General features: G+C 39.1%; 2 protein-coding genes across 4 annotated transcripts in view; one reads left to right on the forward strand and one right to left on the reverse strand.

Annotated features, from left to right (window-relative positions):
- MRTFA (myocardin related transcription factor A) overlaps nt 1–22239 on the forward strand; it is a 145079-nt gene that overhangs the window by 18523 nt on the left and 104317 nt on the right. The window contains exon 2 of one of the 3 annotated variants that reach the window (XM_037160648.2): nt 3154–3415. In XM_037160648.2, coding sequence (XP_037016543.2) covers nt 3154–3415 — 262 coding nt within the window. Of the gene's footprint in view, nt 1–3153; nt 3416–18191; nt 18467–19341; nt 19472–22239 lie in introns of those variants that run through there. The other 2 variants (XM_037160652.2, XM_053662015.1) reach the window with 2 other exon arrangements.
- Nucleotides 5729–5923, reverse strand: TMA7B (translation machinery associated 7 homolog B). The gene is given in 1 exon segment (XM_053662019.1): nt 5729–5923. A coding segment is annotated over 1 exon segment (195 nt).

The following is a 22239-nucleotide window of genomic DNA, read 5'->3' on the forward strand; positions in this document are numbered from 1 at the left end:
ATAGAGCAATCTTGGATGTAGGTGTTTGGATTTCATGACTTGGAATACTTCTTTCCAGCCCCTTCTTGCCTGTAAGGTCTCTTTTGAGAAATCTGCTGACAGTCTGATGGGAACTCCTTTGTAGGTGACTGTCCTCTTCTCTCTTGCTGCTTCTAGGATTCTCTCCTTCATTTTAATTTTGGCTAATGTAATGATGATGTGCCTTGGTGTGTTCCTTCTTGGGTCCAACTTCTTTGGGACTCTCTGAGCTTCCTGGATTACCTGGAAGTCTATTTCCTTTGCCAGATTGGAGAAGTTCTCCTTTATTATTTGTTCAAATAAGTTTTCCACTCATGGCTGTTCCTCTTCCCCTTCTGTTACCCCTATAATTCAGATGTTGGAACCTTTAAAGATGTGCTGGAGGTTCCTAAGCCTCTCCTCATTTTTTTGAATTTTTTTTTCTTCATATTTTCCTGTTAGGTCATTTTTTTCCTCCTTCTGGTCCAGTCCTTTGATTTGAGTCCCAGTTTCCTTTCCATTACTATTGGTTTTCTGTGAATTTCCCTTCATTTCAATTAGTTTAGCCTTCATATGTTCCTCTAATTTGTGACTAAAATCAACCAGTTCTGTGAGCATCCTGATCGCCATTGTTTTGAACTGGGTATCCAAAAGTTTGTCTTTTTCTTCCTCGCTTAGATTTATTGGCTGTGGGGCTCTGAGTTGTTCTTGAGCCATGTTTTGATCTGTTCGTGCCTGTTAGGTATGAGGAGCGGAGCCTTAATTGTTCACCAGGGCGGGGCCACCCAGGTCGCTGGTTTGCCACGCTGTATGTGGGGGAAGGGTCAGAGAGGGACAATGGTGGTTCTCTCTGCCGCTTTCTGCCCCTGGGGACTGCAAGGTCCGTCTCACCACCGCTAGCTCTTTCACTGGTTTATCTGCGGGCAAATGTGTGACTGTGGTCCGCCCTCAGTGGGTCTGCCTGCTTCTCCACACCTGGGATCCGCCCACGGCTGCTGGCGCACCTGGGTGGTGCGCCCAGGTCAGTTTGGTGGATCTTTCCTGCCTGACCCTGCTCTGCTGCTGGCTCTGCCCCTCTTACCGGTTTGGCTGAAGGGTTCATTGGTGTCAGACTTCCGTGTAGTTCAATTTTCTGTGGTCTGGCTGCGTTTTTGTTGCTAAAACTTTGTTGTTTTTAAACTTGGTTGTGTGAGAAGGTATAGTGCTTCCACCTACGCCTCCATCTTGGCGGAAGTCCTAAATTTCTCAGTTTTTTAATGAGAGTAATGAACTTATATAATCCATGATTGAATAATAACTCCCTCCCCCCAGATTTATTGAAATATAATTAACAAACAGTATTGTGTAAGTTGAAGGCATACAGCATAATGACAACATACATGTATTGTGAAATGATTATCACAGTTAGTTGGCATCCATCATCTCTTATAGATACAAAAAAGAAAAAAACTCTTTTGTGTGTGGGATGAGAATTCTTGGGACTTACTTTCTTCATAGGATTCAGATATATCACACAGCAGGGTTAACTATGGTCATCATGTTGTACATTATATCCCTAGGTCTTATTTAGCTTATAAGTGGAAGCTTGTACCTTTTGACCACCTTCATCCAGTTTCCTACTCCCCACCTCTGGTACCCACAGATCTGATCTTTTTCTCGCTCTTTTTTTTTTTTTTTTTAAATTCGGATTTCTTGCAGGGTGTGTTTTTGTTTTTAGATTCCATATATAAGTGAGATAACACAGTATTTGTCTTTCTCTATTAGAATTATTTTACTTAGCATAATGACCTCAAGGTCCATCCATGTAGTCGCACAGGATGGGATTTACTTCCTTTTTTATGGCTGAATAATATTTCATTGAATATTAACAACTGTTTATTGGAAACCTCCTTACTGTATATGAAGCCACTTCTCCCAGGTCATAGGGCTGAAGTTTTGATGCGGTCCTCCTACTAAGAGTTGTTACATTTGATCAGGGTAGGGAAGGGTATTCAGGATTACTGTCTCTAAGGAGTTTAGGTCTCAGAGGATCCTTGAATATCATAAAGTTGAATCTTTAAAGTTCAATTTAATTTTTTAAAAGATTTTATTTATTTATTTTCAGACAGAGGTGAAGGGAGATAGAAAGAGAGGAAGAGAAACATCAATCTGTAGTTGCCTATCATGCAACCCCCACTGGAGACCTGGCCTATAACCCAGGCATGTGCCCTGACTGGGAATCAAACCAGTGACCCTTTGGCATGCATGCTGGCACTTAGTCCACTGAACCACACCAGCCAGGCTGAGTCTTTTAAGTTTTAAAAGGCTGTTAAGGAAAGCAGACATGCTCTTCAGGGTCACTGGCAAAGAATACTGAGCCAGATGGGTTAATCATGTATAGGAATTGTTTCTTTCCCAGTATACACACAGACATGGCTTAAACTGTGGTAAGTCATGGGAAAAATGGAAAAATTTTTTTGAAGGTTTGATTCTGAATTTTCTTAGTGTATATTTGTTGGTTCTTAATTCCTAAAAATTGTTTAAACCCTTAAAAAACAATTATTTAAAAAAAATTTACTTATTTTTAGAGAGAGGGGAAGAGAAGGAGGAAGAGAGGGAGAGGAAAATCAATGTGTGGGTTGCCTCTTGTGCGCCCCATACTGGTGACTTGGCCCACAACCCAGGCATGTGCCCTGACTGGGAATCAAACCACAATCCTTTGCTTCGAAGGCCCGTGCTCAATCCACTGAGCTATACCAGTCGGGGAGTATCAGACTTTTAATCTTAGGCACTCTGTGTACATAGTTAATTTAAAAATGATGCTACCTTACTTTACAAAAAGTTGTTAAGAATAATAGTAGCTTGCTAGTAATATAATTTAAAATATTAGTATTCAGGCCTTGGCTGGTGTAGCTCAGTGGATTGAGCTCGGGCCTGTGAAGCAGAGGATCTCGGTTCAATTCCCAGTCAGGGCACGTGCCTGGGTTGCAGGCCAGTTCCCAGCGGGGGACGCATGAGAGGCAACCATACATTGATATTTCTCTCCCTCTCTCCTTTCCCTCTAAAGATAAATAAATAAAAATACTAAAAAAAAAAACATTACTATTCATTCTATACTCAGTGGGATAGTTTCTTCACAGTGACATCTAAATTTTTTGTTTCTCCTTTCATTTCCAGGTTGCCATCACGAAAGCCAAAGTGGATTTCTCCAGTGTAGTGTGCCTGCCCCCTTCCGTCATTGCTGTGAATGGGCTGGACGGAGGAGGGGCTGGCGAAAATGATGATGAACCAGTGCTCGTGTCCCTGTCTGCTGCTCCCAGTCCCCAGAGTGAAGCTGTTGCCAACGAACTGCAGGAACTCTCCTTGCAGCCCGAGCTGACCCTGAGCCTCCACCCTGGCAGGAATCCCAATTTGCCTCCACTCAGTGAGCGGAAGAATGGTGAGTATACATGGAGTTTTTGTAGCCTGATTTTGAACCAGGGTCTTCATATAGAGCCTTACTTTATTTCTTGTCTCTTAGAAGTTTCTTATAGTCTTATTATTTCTTGTAAAACAGAGAAATAGTAAGTTTTGGTGATCATTATAAACCCAACATCATCTTCCTGGGTTATTATAATTGCTTTCTAATTTGTCTTCCTACTTTTTTACTTCTCCCTCCCCACTCCTTCCATAAATTCATTAATTCAGCAGATATTTATTGAACATCAGTGTATTAAAAATTGTGCTAAAATTAGGAAGTAATTTGTGTTGAATTGTGTGTGATTGTAGTTTTTTATTACTATATATATAATTCATTTTATGAATATACTGAAATTTGTCCATTTTACTTTTTTTTTAAAACCTCACCTGAGTATATATTTATTGATTTTAGAGAGAAAGGAGGGAAGGGAGGAAGGGAGAAAGAGAGAGAATAGGTGTGAGGGAGAAACATTGATCAATGGCTTGTACACGCTCCAACAGGGAATAGAGCCTGCAGCCTTTTTAGTGTGTGGGACGAGGCTCCAGCCAAATGAGCCACCCCGCCAGGGCATCCATTTTACTTTTAATGGATATTTGGGACTATGATGAATCATGGTGCTGTGAAATTCTTGTACATAGCTTTTTGTATACTTGTTGGGATTTTGATTTGAAATCTATCCTTTATAGGGTAATGAGAAGAATATACATTTTAAATATTGGGTATTCTCAATTAGTTATCTCTCCAATTAAATAGGTCTCCTTTAATATCTTTCCATAGAGTTTTATAATTTCTCCATTAAGGTCATACAAATATTTTACTAGGTTTATTCCTGGATATCTTTTTTTTTTTGGTGGACATTATAAAAGGTATATTTTTAGAAAATATTTTTTGGACTGTTTGATGCTTGGGAATCGGAATACCCAAATTTTCAAAACCTCGTGTGGCTTTTCTACGTCTGTGCCAGATGTTTGACATAGACTCCCCCTTTCTTGCCAGTAACACATGTTCAGGCTTCACTCCCTTTGAAAAGCATGTCCTAACTCATATTCGTTGTTAGATATTTCTCTTTTGATTTGCCCAGTGGCCCTTTATCATCATACTTTATCACCTTAAATTACAATTGGAATCTTCCAGTCAGCAATATGAGTGAGCCTTTGAAAATTGAAATTAGACATTGTTACACTCCTCTCAAACACCCTGCAGTGCCTTCCGATCAGGCTTATGATGAAGTTATAGTTCTTGTGCTGGTATCCTTTGGGACCTGATTTCTTATCCCTGTCCTTAGCTCTCTGTACTCTGTTCCAGCCACACTGACTTTCTTGCTGTGTTTTGAACACATCAACTATGGTCCCTGTCCCAGGGCCTTGGTGCTTGCTGTGTCTTTACTGAAGTGCCTGCACAAATGTCATTTCCTTAGGGAGGCATTTCCTATCTGTTTTATAAAGTAGTACCTCCCATTATTCTCTGTCTTGCCTTGTCTTGCAACCACTTATTTTGATGGGTGTATGTGTGTTTATTTTCTCTATCTCCCTTTCCCCCTGCTGATAGTACATTTCATAAGACCAGAAACTTTATTTTGCTCACAGGTTATCTAACATCTGGCTCATAATGGGCATCAAATAAATATTTGCTGAATGAATAAATTACTGATTTACTTACGTGTCTCACTACAGGCAAGAACTCCTAATTTTTATATCCACAGTGGGAAAAGTAATGGAAACTCAAGCAGTTTTTGTTGTTGTTGTTTTTGCCATTTCCAATGAGCTGGTTTAATTCCAGGTGATACAGAATTCTGGATGTAACAGAGACTGAAGGACACACTTTGACAGGACTCTGGGCTGGGTCCACTCTGACCTCACAGCCAAGGTTGAAATGGCAGAGTGAGAAGAGCTAAGATGAGCCACTGCATGACTACCTTTATGGTTTTTTTTTTTTTTTTTAAGATTTTATTTATTTATCTTTAGAGGGGAAAGGAAGGAGAGAGGGAGAGAAATATCAATGTATGGTTGGTGTGTCCCCTGCTGGGACCTAGCCTGCAACCCAGGCATGTGCCCTGACTGGGAATCGAACCATGGTTGCTTGGTTCCCAGGCCCGCCGCTCAATCCACTGAGCTACACCAGCCAGGGCTGGTTATTATTTTTTTTTACAAATCTTTATTCTTAAATGTACAGCAGGCTCCCGGACAACACTTCATTCCAGCTATAGGTGGCAAGAGATCTTATGACAGGGAATCCAGATGTTAATACAGGAATGGAATGAAGGATCACCAGTGCCCCAGTCATGAGAACAGCTCACTTTTTGCCAGATTTCTTAATTCCACCTGTGGCCAGGCGGCCCTTCCCTGCAGCCTTCACTTCTAGCTCCTCAAGTTTCTTCTGCTTCTCTTTTTGCTTCTGCTTGAATGCCTTATCTTCCTCGTCCATCTCCTTGGCCTATTTCTTGGGCTGTTTTAGGGGCTTCTTCTTGCCACCTTTAAGGCTGGACATGGCGCCTGCCGCCCCTCTCAAGCAGTTTTTATTTTGGGAATCAGTGAACACTCAATCAATTTTTTTTATGTGTGTGTGTTCTTTTCCCATTCCTAATTTCTACTCTCCCCCACAACAAATGGCAGAGAGTTCAGCTGATTTATATATGTTAGGGGGAAAGATTTAATCCAGAGGGAAAAGCTGAAGACAGAAAAAGAGAAAGGATAACTGATATAGCAAGGTACTCGTGGAGATGGGAGAGGATGGGATCCAAAGGCATTGGCTTTGCCTCGAGCAGGAGTAAAGACTAGCATTCCTCAGGGATGGGAGAAATGGCAGTGAATGTGATGACAGATAGCAAATGACAGACCTCCTGTATCTTGGGCAGGAAGTGGAGAAACTTTGTGCGGACAGCTGTGATGGTCTCAGTGGAGAAGAAGGCAGCTGTTGCTATTGGGACAGAGGTGTTGGTCTATCTTTAGCCATTCTCTTTTGACTCTTTGTCATATATCAACTGGATTTTTCCCATTTTGAAAAACAACTCTAACCTTCCCTTTGGAGTCAAGCTCCTGAAAAACTACCGGCATTGTCTTTTTACTTTCCCACATTGTGGAGACTTCACTGCATTCTGGCTTCTGTCCCTACCTACTTCAGAAACTGACGTTGCCAAAGCCATTAGTGTTCTTTTCATTGTAGATCAGATAGGCACTCTTTATTCTGTTGGCCTCTCTGCAGCATTTGGTATGGTTGACTACTCTGTCAGACCTGAAACTTTTCCTCCACTGACTTCTGTGACATTCCTCTTTACTGGCTTCTTAAGCTCTGCCTTTCAAGTCACTTTTTCCCTGGCTCAGACCTTTTGCTCTTTCTCTACCCACCTTTTAAATCTTGTTGCTTCCTAGTGTTCAACCCTAGGGCTTCTTTACTTCTTACTCCATATCTTTACCCTGAATGATTTCCCCTACAACTTTGGCTTTACTGTTATGTGCTGTTGATTCCCATCTTACCCAGGAGTGGGCAAAAGTAGGTTTGTAATACATGCATACATACTTATGTATATGCATACAATAATTAATAAATAATACAAGAATAAACTCTTTCATGTACTCAAAACCGTAAATCTACTTCTGCCTACCCTGTATGTCTAGGCCAGGCCTCCTCCCGAGTTTCAGTTTCATATGTTTGGCTGTCAGTTGAGCACTTCCCCTGGACATGCCACAGACTCAGCATGCTCAGAGTTAAACTCATGATCCTGCCCGCAGTTCCTGCCGAATTCTCCATTGTAGGAGCTGGTACCACCTTCCATCTGGATGTTCAAACCAGCGGATTATTTGTTTTGTTTTCTTTGTAAATGAAAACTTGTAAAGTTTTGTTTTATAATAAAATAAAATGTGGGGAAAAAAAGAAAATAAAAATTTCCTCATAATTACACAGTTCATTGAAGGCCAGTGGTAGCAGTTCATATATAGTCTGTCAGTTTTTGTTTATTCATTTGTTTATTTACTTTATACAAATATAGTTTGTGTAAATTATTTTCATAAAATATGAGATGTTTCTATATCATTTAACAGTCTTAGAAAACCTTTTTTCTCTGCTTGATACTTGAATTGGGTGTGTACAGCATTTAGCTAATCTCCTATCTTAAGACCCTTGCATTGTTTGTATTTATTTATTTAATCCTCATCAGAGGATATGATTATTGATTTTAGAGAAAGAGGAAAGGAGAGAGAAATATCAATCAGTTGCCTCCTGTGTGCACCCCAACTGGGGATCAAACCCGCAGCCTGGGTGCCCTGACTGGGCATTAAACTCGCAACTTTTTGGTATATGGGACACTGCTCCAACAGCTGAGTTGCTGGCCAGGGTTGTTTTGATTTTCTTAATAAGAGAAAATAAATACTATTGTAGTAAACATCTTGGCATATAAGTCTATCTTGCAGGTAAGTATAGGATTCCCAGAAGTAGGTAAAAAGATCTGGACATAAAGAACATTTCCCCCTTCTGATTGTATAAGTAACATGTTTGGTATGAAGTTTTTTAATTTTTTAAAATCAACATTTCCAAATTGTCCTCCAGAAAATTAAAATGAAATAATTTTTTAAAAAGATTTTATTTATTTATCTTTAGAGGGGAAGGGAAGGAGAGAGGGAGAGAAATATCAATATGTGGTTGCCTCTCGTGCATCCCCCACTGGGAACTGGCCTGCAGCCCAGGCATGTGCCCTGACTGGGAATCGAACCGTGATCCTTTGGTTCCCGGGTCCATGCTCAATCCACTGAGCTACACCAGCCAGTGCTGGAAATAATTTTTTTTATCCTATCTTTCTTCTACCCCCTTGTTTTCACATTCATCAGTTAACCAATTTTTGTAGATCATGCAATGTTCATAGCTACTGAATGTATCCTTTTGTTGCCACCTTTACAGCTACCACTTAGTTCAGATGCTTAATAATGCTTTATGTCAATGTCCCTCTGACTGATCTCCTGTCTTTATTTTTTAGAGAGAAGGGAAGAGAGAGAGAAAGCAAGGGAGAGAAACAGTGATGTGAGAGAGAAACATCCACTGGTTGCCTCTTGAATACACCCTAACCAGGGGACCAGGTAGCAACCCAGGCATGTGCCCCGACCAGTAATTGGAAGGGCGACTTTTCACTTTGCTAGACAGCATTTGGCCAACTCAGCCACACTCATCAAGGCTCCTCTTTTCTAATCATGTCCCTATGGCCACTGGAATGATGTTTCTAAATCATAAATGTGGCTACTGCTTTCCTGCTTGAAGTCAGTTTGGTTCTCTATTTCCTCCAGGATAAAGCTTATGCTCCACGGCATGGCAATCCAGGTGCTTCATACCCAGCTTCTGTCCATCCCTCATCTGTTCCCACTCACAGTAACTGATTTGGGACTTCCCATAAGAGACACACGTTCACATCTCAGTTCCTCTTCCTGACCTTTATTTTCCTTACTGGAATGACCGTCCTTCTCTTCTGTCCAACATTTCTTTTTAGTCAAGAATCTGGGGGTGCTTTAGTGTCTGAGTCAACCTCTTCAGTTGCTAGAATGGTTTCCTAAGTGCCAGGAACCCCACATTGATTAATTGTGATCATGCTTAAAGGGAATGTGGATACTAGAAACTGTCAGACAAACATAATGGTGTACACAACATAATCATCATTTTGGCAGGAGAAAAGAAACCCAAGAAAATGAAATTGGGTTCAATATTAGAAAGGAAACAATGGTGAGATATTGTTAGGTTGGCCAAAAAGTCTATTTAGTTTTCTCTGTAAAATAAAAGACACATTTTTTATTTTTACCAATAACTGTATTGATTTAGATATTTTGAGTATGTTGGCTTTCTCCTGCCCTTGGCTTGTAGTGGGTAGAGGCCAGGGTGCTTCTAAACATCTTCCACTGTGTAAGACAGCCCCACAGCAAAGAATTACTTGTCTAAAATGTCGGTAGTACCAGGAACCTTTACAAACCACATTGGACACATTTGATCAGTTACAACATCTTCATGTACTGCACAAATCCGTTTTATGCTTTTCAGTTGTGTTTTTTTATATTTCTTGAAGTAATAAACTACAGTATGCCAAAAATGTTGTTTATTTTCTTCCATTTTCAATGTTAAAATGGCTACACAAAAATTCACCAGTTTTGATACTTAAAAAAAATGCGTGTGGACATGACAGCTGTCACAATACAATCTAACAAAATTGTTTCAAATGGAGTTAAAGACAACTAAGCAATACTAGAGCCATTCTGTGGGAAAAAATGTAACAGACTTTTTGGCCATCTCAGTGGTATTAGAACAATACTGTAGAGAAGAAGAGGGGTTTAATAAAGCAATAATCTGTAAGAAGTTTCATGACTACTGAAAATACTTGATATAGTAGATTGCATATCAGTGACCAGAAATACCAGTATTCTTCTTTTGTTCGACATATGTGGTATTTGTTTATGTATATAGCTTTAATTCATCCGTTTTCATTACTGTATAGTGGATGCTCCCATGGAAAATTATTCCATAATTTTGTAAAACCTCCATTTTGTTTGTGAATTTTCGGGTTGTTGCCAGGTTTAGGTTATTACACGTTGCTGTGACTGTTCTTCATGTGTCCTGGTACACTCTGCTAATTATATAACGATGCCTTAGGACATTCTTGATTTTCATGTTACTGCTTTCTAATAAGGTTAAAGATCTCTTATATTGGCCATTTGGATTTCTTCTTTTGTGAAGTGCCTGTTGAAATCTTTTGTCTGTTTTTCCTACTGTTGTCAGTTATTTTTCTTGTGAAGTAATAGGAGTTCTTTACATGTTCGTAATACTAATTTGTTGTTCTTAAATGTGTTATAGATAGCTTCTCCCACTCTGTGACTTATCTTTATCATTCGCTTTATCTTTTAAGAATTTCTAAATTAATGTAATTAATTTATGAATCTTTTATATTTAATGAGTTTTATGTCTTAATTTTTTGTGTGGGATAAAGTAAACCTGAATTTAATTTTTTTCAAGTGGACTCTCATTTATTGAAAATACTTTTCCCACTGATCAGCAGAGCTACCTCTTTCATATATCAAGGACCTGCCTAAGTGTGGTGTGATTCTGAGCTCACTCTTTGTTTGCGTGGGTCTTGTTTGTCTGTGCCTGCCCCAGCACCTCACGGCCCTAATGATGGTAATTGTAGTAAGCCCTGTTATCTGGGAGAAAGAAGGAGGTCCTCCCACCTTTTCTTTTTCAAGAGTGTCTTTCCATATGGATTTAAAAATCATGGAGATTTTGATTGGGATTACATTAAATCTGTAAACCAGTTTGTGGAGAATTAACATTTTTAGAATGTTATGCTGTGAGCGTATATATTTCCTCATTTAGATTTTCTGTAAGGTTCCCAGTGAAGTTTTATAATTTTTTCTGTGGCGGTCTTATACATCTTTTACTAGATTTACTTTTAGAGGTTTCATATATTTTAATGCTATTGTTAGTGTTATCTTTTTAAAAAATTATTTTCTAACTGTTCTTGCTGATCCCAAATATTTTTCTGAATCAGGATACAGTTATCTGCTATGCTGGTTGGGATGGGAAGAGTTATGTAAAGAGGCGTAAGGAGAGAATGGAAGCGAAAAGAATGTGCTTTGTCCCCTTTCATAGGCTTTTCTTTTCTTTGTGTAAAATTTAGGAAGTACTCATTTGTTTTCCACATGTGTAGCCTGTGGCAGAAAGGGCAGATATTGCAGTTTTTCCCTATAAGTGTATGCACTGTATCCTTTCATGCTTTAGTGTTGCACAGGAGGTACTAATTAACGGCTGGGAGAAGTAAAGTTTTGAGTGGGCAGTTTCTGATTCAAATTATAACATTTTCTGGGGAAAAGGAAAGAGCTTTGTTACTTATGGTCCTCAGGAAGCTTGGTTGTCAGGGATTTTGTAGATTAGGTATCCCAGCCAATGTTCAAATGCCCAATATTAAGCACATCAACTCATTGATTCTGTTTATAATGTTATTTAGAGCAGGAACCCCCAACTCGGGAGGGGGTTGGGGAGAGAGGGCGGATCGATATCAGTCAGAGCCTGTTAGGAACCTGACCAGAAGCAAAGCTTACCTGAGCTCTACCTCCTGTCTGTCTCCCCTGCCCCCAGTCTTCCCTGCTCCCTGTCACAGATGGGTTGTGGTGCCAGAAAGTTTGGGGACCACTGATTTAGAGGTAACCTACTTCATCTCAGTATTTGAAGATAGTCAATTTCCCATTTTACGTGTTTATCAGATGTGTTAGGTTCCCGGAAAGAAATACCAGATAGAATCTCCCTCTTTAAAAAATAAAATAAACAGACGCCTCCCAGTAGATTCCATCTTCTAGAGAAAATTGCTTTTAGTATATGGTTTATTTCCCTCTAGTCTTCTTGCAAATGAATGTTTTAAAAATAACTGAGCTTCATAATATGCTTTTTTGACTTAGCATTGTATAATTTAAGATGTTTCAGATGTCACTGAAAGTTTTATAAATAGCCTTTTTAATGGGTGTATGACAGTTCATTCTGTGGTATCATTTATTTAATCCCCTCACCCCACAGAGATCATTTGCTGTTTTGTGTATATCTGTTTATACTATAGTCCATCATAGCCCCGCTGTTTATCTACTTTCTCCTACTCATTCCCTACAGTTTGAGCATTTTCATTGTCATTAGCATTTAATATTGCTGAGGGCATTATAGTGGATGTTCTTGTTTATATTAGCCCTATGCTTCAGTGCTATGGATAATTAGTCTTCATGTAGTTTTCTAAATAATAACACCTTCAGCGTGTGTTCTAATGAAAATTGTAGCAGATTGCCTATCTTTTCTTAGTAGGTAGGGATTCTTTTGTTGTTATGAACTTTTCCCATGCTGTTAGAATTTTCTGTAATAATTAAGCTTTTCATTTCATTTGGTTTACATTTATGAATGCTTTCATATCAGACATTGTGCTACATCTTTTAATACAGAGGCACTAAGTCATGTGGTAAAGAACAATAGTATAGGTGGGCACACGTTCTGGGGGAGTGTAAATGAGGGGTATTTATTATGTTCCTGGAGGGTGAGGAAGGTGGGGAAAGTGCCAGGATCAGGGAAGACTTTCTGGAGAAGGCGGCACTCAAACTGAGTTTTGGGAGATGAATGAGAATCAAGTGGTAGCAAGGATGGGTTTAAATCAAGGCAAGGCTGGAGAGAAAGAGTGCTGTTAAGCTGTTGCTGAAGTACCACCTATGAAATATTCTTGTGAAAAACTTTAACTTGGATTGGGTCAAGCCTCTGTATCTAATTCGTAATTTACTGGAAGTACAGGGGATGGAGCATGGTTAAATAACACCAGGGGGATACAGTTAGCAAAATCCAAAATGTAGGAAAACAACCTGTTTTTTTTTTTCCAACAAAAAAAAGAAGAGAAGAAGGGGGAATCTATAGATTAATGAGAGACTTAAGAGACACATCAATGAAAATGCAATATGTTGTCCTCGTTGGACTTTGATTGGAGTAAATCAACTCTGAAGATTTTATGAGACAGATCCACCTCAGAAGGAGCCTTCCTCACTTGGGAGTTAAGACAAAACTAGGGAGCCTTGCTGAGAGGGTGTTGGGAAAATGAGCATTAATTGGGTAGTTGATGATATTAAGGGATTTAAAAAAATTGAGTGTAGTAATGGTATTGTGCTTTTGTGAAAAAATTACTATGTTTTATATGTACAGAATAAAGATGAAATTAGATGATACTTAGAATTGGTTTTATAGTGATCCAGTGTTGTCTGGGTGGAGATAGGGGGCATGTGTTGATACATTTTGAAGCTAGATGCTGGGGTACATAAAGATGCTTGGGTACATTATTATGCCATTCTTTCTGCCTTTGTGTATGGTTGAACTTTTCTATAATTTTTTAAAAAGCTGTTGCTATACTCCAGACAGGAATTGTTAAGGCCCTGAAATAAAGCACTGGTTGTAGGGATGAAACAAAAAGGATGGTTATGAGGAATAAATTGTATGATAATCAGTTATACTTAGATGTTTGGGGCTGGAGGGATGGGAGTCTTAGTTTATGGTTTGGGACCTGAGAGCCATTACCTAAGTTAGGGGAAATGGAAGCAGTGTACCTTGAGGGTTTGATTGAACAGGGTGATGATATTGGAAGTTTGTTTTTGGACATACAGAGTTTAAGATGTCTGGGTAGAGATACATAGTTGACAGTTTACAGGTGAAGTCAGGGCTAGATATGGATCAGTATGTAGGTGGTAGTTAACCTTCAGAAAGGATGAGATTGCTCAGGGAGGATGTGAAAGGAAAGGAGCGGAGAAACAGGAGCCACTTAGGATTCTGAGAGCAAAGGTCAGAGAGTAGGGAAATCAAGGAGCTAAGTTTTTAGAAGAGTATGGAAACTGAGAAATCCAGTCTGAAGGTCAAGTAGGATTAGAACTTGTTTAGTTCCTCTCGATTAGAAACACTAAATTCCTTTGGGGAGCCAGTGTGGGGGCGGGTAGGAAAGCTTTGTGGGTAAACTATTGATATGCCATAGTTATCAGTTCCCTTTAGAGTAGATTAATACAGACTATAGGTCATATTAAACATGTGTTGATTAGCTAGAGAGTTATGATTAAAAGCAAAAGAGCTTTTATTTTATTGGAAATTAAGATGATTACCCTTCATTCCCTTGGAGCCATTAACTTGAAAATTGTGTTCACTTGTGCAGAGACCTTGTCAAAGTTTAGTTCTATTTCTATGAAAAAAATTTTTTTTAATTAAAAAGTTTTTAATATATTTTATTGATTATTCTATTACAGTTGACCCATTTCCCCCCTTCATTCTCCTCTACCCTGCACACCCTCTCCCACCCATATTCCCCCCCTTTAGTTCATGTCCATGTGTCTTAAGTTCTTTAGCTTTTACATTTCCCATACTATTCTTGCCCTCCCCCTGTCTATTTTCTACCTACCGTCTATGCTACTTATTCTCTGTACCTTCCCCCCCCTTGTCCTCACACTCCCCTGTTGATAACCCTCCATGTGATCCCCATTTCTGTGGTTATGTTCCTATTCTAGTTGTTTGCTTAGTTTATTTTTGATTTTGTTTTAGGTGTGGTTGTTAATAATTGTGAGTTTGCTGTCCTTTCACTGTTCATCTGTTTTATCTTTTTGTTAGATAAGTCCCTTTAACATTTCATATAATAAGGGCTTGGTGATGATGAACTCCTTGAACTTGACCTTATCTGACCTTCCATTCTAAATGAAAGCTTTGCTGGATAGAGCAATCTTGGATGTAGGTCTTTGGATTTTATGACTTGGAATACTTCTTTCCAGCCCCTTCTTGCCTGTAAGGTCTCTTTTGAGAAATCAGCTGACAGTCTGATGGGAACTCCTTTGTAGGTGACTGTCCCCTTCTCTCTTGCTGCTTCTAGGATTCTCTCCTTCATTTTAATCTTGGCTAATGTAATGATGATGTGCCTTGGTGTGTTTCTTATTGTGTCCAACTTCTTTGGGACTCTCTGAGCTTCCTGGATTTCCTGGAAGTCTATTTCCTTTGCCAGATTGGGGAAATTCTCCTTTATTATTTGTTCAGATAAGTTTTCCACTTGTTGCTCTTCCTCTTTTCCTTCTGGTAGCCCTATAATTCACATGTTGGAACATTTAAAGGTGTCCTGGAGGTTCCTAAGCCTCTCCTCATTTTTTGAGTTCTTGTTTCTTCATTCTTTTCTGTTTGGTTGTTTGTTTCTTTCTTCTGCTTCAGATCATTGATTTGAGTCCCAGTTTCCTTCCCATGCATATCATTTGGTTTCCTGTGCATTTTCCTTCATTTCACTTAGCATAGCCTTCATTTTTTTCATCTAATTTGTGACCAAATTCAGCCACTTCTGTGAGCATCCTGATCACCAGTGCTTTGAACTGTGCATCTGGTAGGTTGGCTATGTCTTGGTTGCTTAGTTGTATTATTTCTGGATCTTTGATCTGTTCTTCTGTTTCGGCCTCTTTTTTTTTTTTTTTTTTTTTTTTGGTCTTGTTACTACGTACTGAAAGGCAGAGCCTTAGGTGTTCACCAGGGCAGGGCAACCCAAGTCGCTGGGTTGTGATGCTGTATATGGGAGTGGGGTCGGAGAAAGAAAAATATGGCGCTTTGCTCCTCTCTCTATTGGACCTCAGTTCCTTCCGCCACTTCCCCCAAGTAAACTGGGCCTTTCCAGTGCTGATTCCTCTTTGGGCGGGCTTGTGTACGTTCTAGAATCCTGTAGGTCTCTCCAATGAATTCTTCTGTGAGGTTCAGAGTCTCTCCCTGCGCCTCAACACCACAGGTGTTTTCAATTGGTGTTTTGAGGCTTTATTTCCCGGCGCTGGGACCCTGGGTTGCGAGGTCTATCTTACTCCCCAGTTATCTGCATGCGAATATGGAACTGCTGCCCGGTCAGCCAGCCACCTTGCGTGCAGTGCCCCACTTCACAATTGCTGCCTCGCTGGGTCTGCCAGCTACCTGCTGCATGCCCAGGGTCCACCCTCTGCTGTCTTGTGCCCCAGGGGTGCCTTGGGCCCCGGTGCCACCACTTCTTGTGCCTCGACCCCTGTCCGCCCAACTTCACCCTGCCTATCAGTCTGGATGAATACACATTTCAGCTCCTTGGCTGTCGGACTTCTGTACAGTTTACTTTTCTGTCAGTTATGGTTGTTATTTTGTTTCTAAATTTTCCTTGTCCTTATTTTGGTTGTGCGAGGAGGCACAGTGGTATGTCTACCTATGCCTCCATCTTGGCCGGAAGTTTCTATGAAATTTTTGATAATTTGTACAAAAATAGTGGAACTGAAGCTGCCATAGGAGTTCAAACTTAGATTTGTGAAACCCGTCACTGTGCTCATATGCTGGGGTAAATGCAAAATCTTAGCAGTAAGCAAAAATTATATTGCTTGTTATTTCCTTTTTTTAAGGTTAATTTTTTAGATGTTTTAAAAATAGCTCTTTAGCTCTTTTTATCCCAAAGTTCAGATGAGATAAATGATGGTTGTGGAATTACTGTGAAAAAATTAACCAGTCAGTTACAATGTGATAGGTTACTGTTGCCCCCAACCATGTAACTTATCAATATGTATAGAGCTGGAATATTGTTGTAGTCTTCCGAGCACTCTTAAACAGCAAAGAGAGAAGCTTTGGCAGGAGGGAAGCAGCCCTCTGCTCTTCTAACCACCTTCTGTGCATAAATCTTATAATTTGTATATATTTTCCAGTAAGTGCAGAACTGTGAGAACTTGTTTCACTTAAAATACCCTTACACAGCAAATTGTACAGCCCACATAGGGACAAAAAAATGACTCAGCCTTTTAGGGATGCTTTTCCTTTAGTTGCTAACATCTGACCAGACTGTTACATAGTATGAGAGTTGAAATTTACCCATTTTTCATAAGACAGTTTGAGAGCTTGGTTGCCAGAAGGGGCCAGAGAGAATGATTCTGTCTTTCCAGAGCAGCATGTAGCCCACACTGCCTGCCCCTCTGATGTTGCCTGTTGAGTCATTCCCACAGTTCTATAGACCTTTTTTTTAATGTGATGTTGTTTGAGTGAGAAAGAAAGGGAGTTTTTCTCTTAAACACAGAATATTCACCACCCCAAATTTGCATTGCTTTGCTTTTCTAACAATAAAACATTGCCCTTGGTCATTCTGAGAGTTTTCTTTTTTAGGTGTCTTAGTGCTTTCATTTATAATTTATTTGACTACAAAAGCATTTAGGCATTTGCTAAGCTGAGTTTGTAGCGATAGGCTGTCAAGATACAGACTGAGAGTTAATCAGAAAGTTGAGGATTTCTAGGTAAACATATAAACATGGATTTCTAGTTTTCAGCTATTTAAAAGTCAATTAAATATGCTAAAAAGCATCTAAATATCCTTGTGAATATCAGTTAGTAAAAAATACTGTGAAGGGAATGAATGAGCTTATAATTTTGGGTAAGTGAAAATTGCTGTAATTTAAAAGGATTTTAGTTTGTTTTTGGTTTTGTCATGGAGGCTAAAGTGCCCATGTTCATTCTAATTCAGAAGATCCCACTCTGTGGTAGTAAAAAAAAGAATTGAAATTTCTTTATCAGGAAAAGGAAATTCCTCAGGAAAAGGAAATTCTTATGTATTGGAAATGTTGTCTTATGTGCTTCATATATCTAGCAAGATCATAAAGCATTTTAGAAAAGTCAAATAACATTAGTAAGCTGTCTATTCACGGATCGTATGTCTCACGTAGGAACGAGTCAGGGGTCTTATTGGGGATTGGCAGATCTGAAAGACAGATTACAGCTTTGGAATGTATTCAGATGACTTTTTGAAACAGATATTTTAATTGGAGTGGGGGTGGAGAAATAGTTGAGCTTCTGTGGTTAAATATGCAACTTCCTTAGCCTGTTATCTATAAATATCACATAGGAAAAAGCCATTGGAACTCTTTTTCAGAAAACTAACTCACTGTACATATTTATTTGGATGTATGTGTTTCTGTGTGCCTATGCCTCATCCTCACCTCCCAGCAGTGGGTCAGTAATTGGGCTGTTTCTTTCACAGGATTGAGTTGTTTGGATTGTGTTTAATCTGTTGCTCTATGCTGCATAGCAGCAGAGTCCCTTAAACTAAGATTTTGAACAGAACCTCATCCTCCCTTTTTTAAAAGAGAGTGGGGGAAAAAGCAGTTGATTGGTGTTCCGAAGGTCTCTTTCTGTAGTCCTCTCTCCTTCCTCCCGCCCCCACCCCCCCTCAGACAAATAGCAAGGGGAGGAGCTCCCTCACCCTTCTAACCACACTTCATATGTCTTAACTTAAGAGCTTTTTTGGTTTCCTGTCGGCAGTAATTCAACTCTGTGCCATCTTGACTTGTCTAAAGGGTGCTGGAAAAGGGGAGTGAGTCCTCGCAGTCTGATTTGAACATAAGGCATGAGGCTGAATTTACAGAAGCTTCAGTAGCCTCTGAAGACAACATCTTTGTTCTGCGACTTTGAATTTTTTCATTATATTTGTGGGCTGTTATCTCTGAGAAGAATCTGTCATGACACTACTGGAACCTGAGATGTTAATGATGGCTGTGCAGTCCGGTAATTCGCATATTTCTTGCAAACCCTATTTGCCATAGGTTTCTTAAGAAAGGTTGGGAATATTTACACTTGGATTGGATGGAGATGGGGAGGAAGATAGTTGGGAGTAGATTAATGGCCCAGTAAATGTATTTATTTTCAGATTTTTATTGTAAAAATGCTAATAATGTTTTCTAATTGCAAATTCTAATTATTTAGACAACTTCAAATTAGATATTTACTGACCTTAAAACTGTTCAGTGAGGAAATTTATGTGGGGGAAAAATAACTATTTTCCTTTAATCAACTATTGTATCATCTGTGACACTGCTTTTAATATAAGATAACCTGTTTTTGCTGTTTTATACCATTACTGTCTTTAGGCAATAATACATACTCTATTTTTATGTCTATGTATGTCATAACGTGAAAGCATATTTAAAATGTTTTCCTTTGCTGTTCTTTTTCTTTTGTGGTATAACCTTCTTTCTGTATTGTCTTTTGGTTCTTTGGAAGTGCTCTTGATAACACATAGGATTGGGACTCTAAATTTTGGAGATGGGAAAGTTTGAGCAAGGAGGCAGCAAACACAGAATGCAGGATTTTGGAAGTTTTTTCTCTTAAAACGGTTTTCCCAACTCAAAAGGATCTTTTAAAACATTAAAAAATTCCAGTTTGTTTTTAATGTTTTGTTTTACTTTTACTATTTTTAAATCTGTAAGTTAGATATCTAAAAATAGGGAATGTTCTTTTGTTATTTTTAGACTTCTGCTAAAATGTAGTCTGTAGTGTTTTCCTGTTTCATAGCCTATCTTGATAGATTCATACAAGTGGCATTTGAGGACCTCTTCCCATCCACTGGCCTTAACTCAGAGGAGAATGAGACTCCTTCATTCTGCCAGATACTGTCTCTGGCAGAATTGGTCTCACTGTTCTCCTTGGGGAGCGCTTAGATAGTATGTTGAAAGACACAGATATCCATCTGAAGACAGGATCAGATGCTCTCTGTTTAAGCTTTATCAACAGGTAAGGAGCAAAGAGAAAAGATATTGCTACTCTTCTGTTTTTATAAATAAGACCAGAATAAGTCATTGTTCATTTGAGTTTTTCTGTACATCTATGCAATGCGTTCCAGGTTGCCTTTCCTTTTCCTCCCCCAGATTTGTTGAGCTCTGTATTCTAAACAAGATAATGTGCTTATCTGAATGTTTCCCATCTGTCTTTGATGAAATAGCTCCCTGTTACACTAACTCAGATTATTTTTTCTTCTCTGTATTCCGATTTTCTGTGGGCAAGTGCAGAGTTCATCTTAGGGAGTAGATGTTAGCCTTTGAACTCGTTCTCCCTTCTTTGATCATCTTTTACTTACAGCTCACCTCATTCCAGTAACTTTTCTTAATAAATGTTAAAAGATCATTTGCTTTTACCTGAGGAGTCTCACTGTTCCCAGGTGGATAAGGGAAAGGGATTTACTTATTTTGTTGTCTTGACCAAGAGCTGTTTTTCCTGTGACATATGTTGGGCAGAGCTAGCCACCCATCTGTTGGGCCAACTACTTCATAAAACTTTCAAAGGATAATAGAATGTAAGACTAGTGTAGATGAAATTGACAAGGGTGTTGGATACAGGTAGGATGAAAGGCCTGCAGAGAACAGCATGGATATGGACCTTTTTTGCATGTATGTTTAAAGTAGAGAAACTGGGTATAGCAAGGAATAATAGGAAGCCGATTTCTGTAGTAGTTGTGATTCTTAAATCTTCAAAAACTGTAATAATGTGTTGGTTTTATGAAATTGTTACTGTTTTCTTAAGCTGTAGCCTTTAGAAGTTACAGATTATAACAGTAATATGACAGCTGCATTTATAATGGGAAATGAAAGAGCATCTATTATGAAGTGTTAATAAACTAAAAGCCAGCCTTACTTGTTTTTTTAAAAATTCTCATCTGAGGACATGTTTGTTAATTTTAGAGAGGTGGGGAGAGAAATACTGATTGGTTGCCTTCTGCATATGCCCAGACTAGAGATCGAACCTGCAATCTAGGTATGTGCTCTGACTGGGAATTGAACCCACAACCTTTTGGTGCACAGAGTAATGCTCCAAACTGAGTCACCTGGCCATAGCCATTAAAGAAAATTGTCAAGAGATTTATACTATGTGAGCCATAGGCTTTTTAGGAGTAAAATATTTGGAACTCTATGAATGTATGCTTTATAGGTGAAGCTACTGTTTAATAAGATTTTTAAAGTAATTAAACCTCTTTAAGACAAGATTCAAGATGCAAAATCTTTACCCTAAATTAAACTTTAGGATACTGAATATTATAGCAAAATTCCAGGGTACATTATATATTTACTGACAGTTTTCTTGTAGTATTTGGAGCTTGGAGATTTTGGTGAGGCATGTTGCATGAAAAGACTTTCATCCTGCTTACTTATGGTGGTCTCTTACTGACCCCTGAGATCCAGTTCAGATATTGCCTTTCTGTGAAGCCTCTCTCGATAGAGTCAACCCTTCCTTCTCTCTGTTCCAACACAGCACCACCTTACAATGTAGACTAATTATCATTATTACCTGCCTCCTTAACTGGGTTATTAGCTTCTCAAAGGCAATATATTCATCTATATGTTGGCTCCTGACTTTGGCACGTGTAGAACCTCAGAAAGTTTTTTAATTTAAATGAATGAAGAATAGTTTGGCATGCTTCCCCCAATAAATAGGCATAAGCCTTTTAAATCAAGAATTCGTTGAAGTGTTTTGAGATCTGTTCTGCATTAAGAAATGAATCCATTTCTAACCACTATCCTGTATCTTAGCCAGTCCTTGTCCAAAGCAGATGCTCTTGAAAGCATGACTTTCAAAATAGAAATTGTTCCACATCTCAGGATGTGCAGTGTGCCCTGTCTTCCTGTGATGTGTATTGCTAAATCTAAGTGTTCTGATCAAGCCACAGTTAGAGGATTAAAGTATTTGTCACCAATCTAGATCATTATGGTTAGATAGGTTTCTACATAGGAAACCTATCTAGATCATTATGATTAGAAGACTAATTATCTTAGTTATTTGGGATTTCTGAAGTTAAGAGTAAGGAAATATTGGGGCACAGCACTGAGTCTCGTGTATTTTAGAATAGAGAAATTATGGGGCTCAGCTTTTGACAGCTAATATGTAATGCTTTGATCAGGCAGGCCCTGCCCCTGCATTCAGCTCGTATCATCTTACTAGTTTATAACTCTGTAACAGTGGGAGGGATTTCCCTTGTAGAGAAGAGGATTGAAGCAGTTCCTTAGGTATGCTTTGGTCCCATGATATACACCTGATCTTGATGAGGCACAGTAATGGAGTCAGTTTGTTTTTTTCTGTCTCCCTTGGGCACCTGTGTGTGCACATCTACCCCCCCCCCACACACACACACTGCCCACACCCTGCCTTCCACTGTACACTTGTCTATGTGTAGGATATCTCTGGAAGGACTGTAAGAAACTAGTAACAGTGATTAGCTCATGGGATTGGTCTGGAAAGAGAATTTTTGTTCCACAAAACAGTTGAGTTCTATTTCATGTTTATTATGCTCATGGAATACCCTGCAAATGCAAAAGAATATATAGAGTGTGTACAACAATATATACAGTACGCAAACCTATGGGCACATTACCCAACCTTAAGAAGTAGAGCACAGTGTACACTGAAGTCTCTAAGTGCACTCTTTAATTTATCCCGTAGAAAACTGTCTTGTTTTCTTCTAACTATATATACCTTTTGAATCTTTTATTTTGTGTACCACATGCATGCTA

This window comes from Artibeus jamaicensis, unplaced genomic scaffold (genome assembly GCF_021234435.1).
Source record: "Artibeus jamaicensis isolate MK-2021 breed Jamaican fruit bat unplaced genomic scaffold, CSHL_Jam_final contig_233, whole genome shotgun sequence".
NCBI lineage: Eukaryota > Metazoa > Chordata > Mammalia > Chiroptera > Phyllostomidae > Artibeus > Artibeus jamaicensis.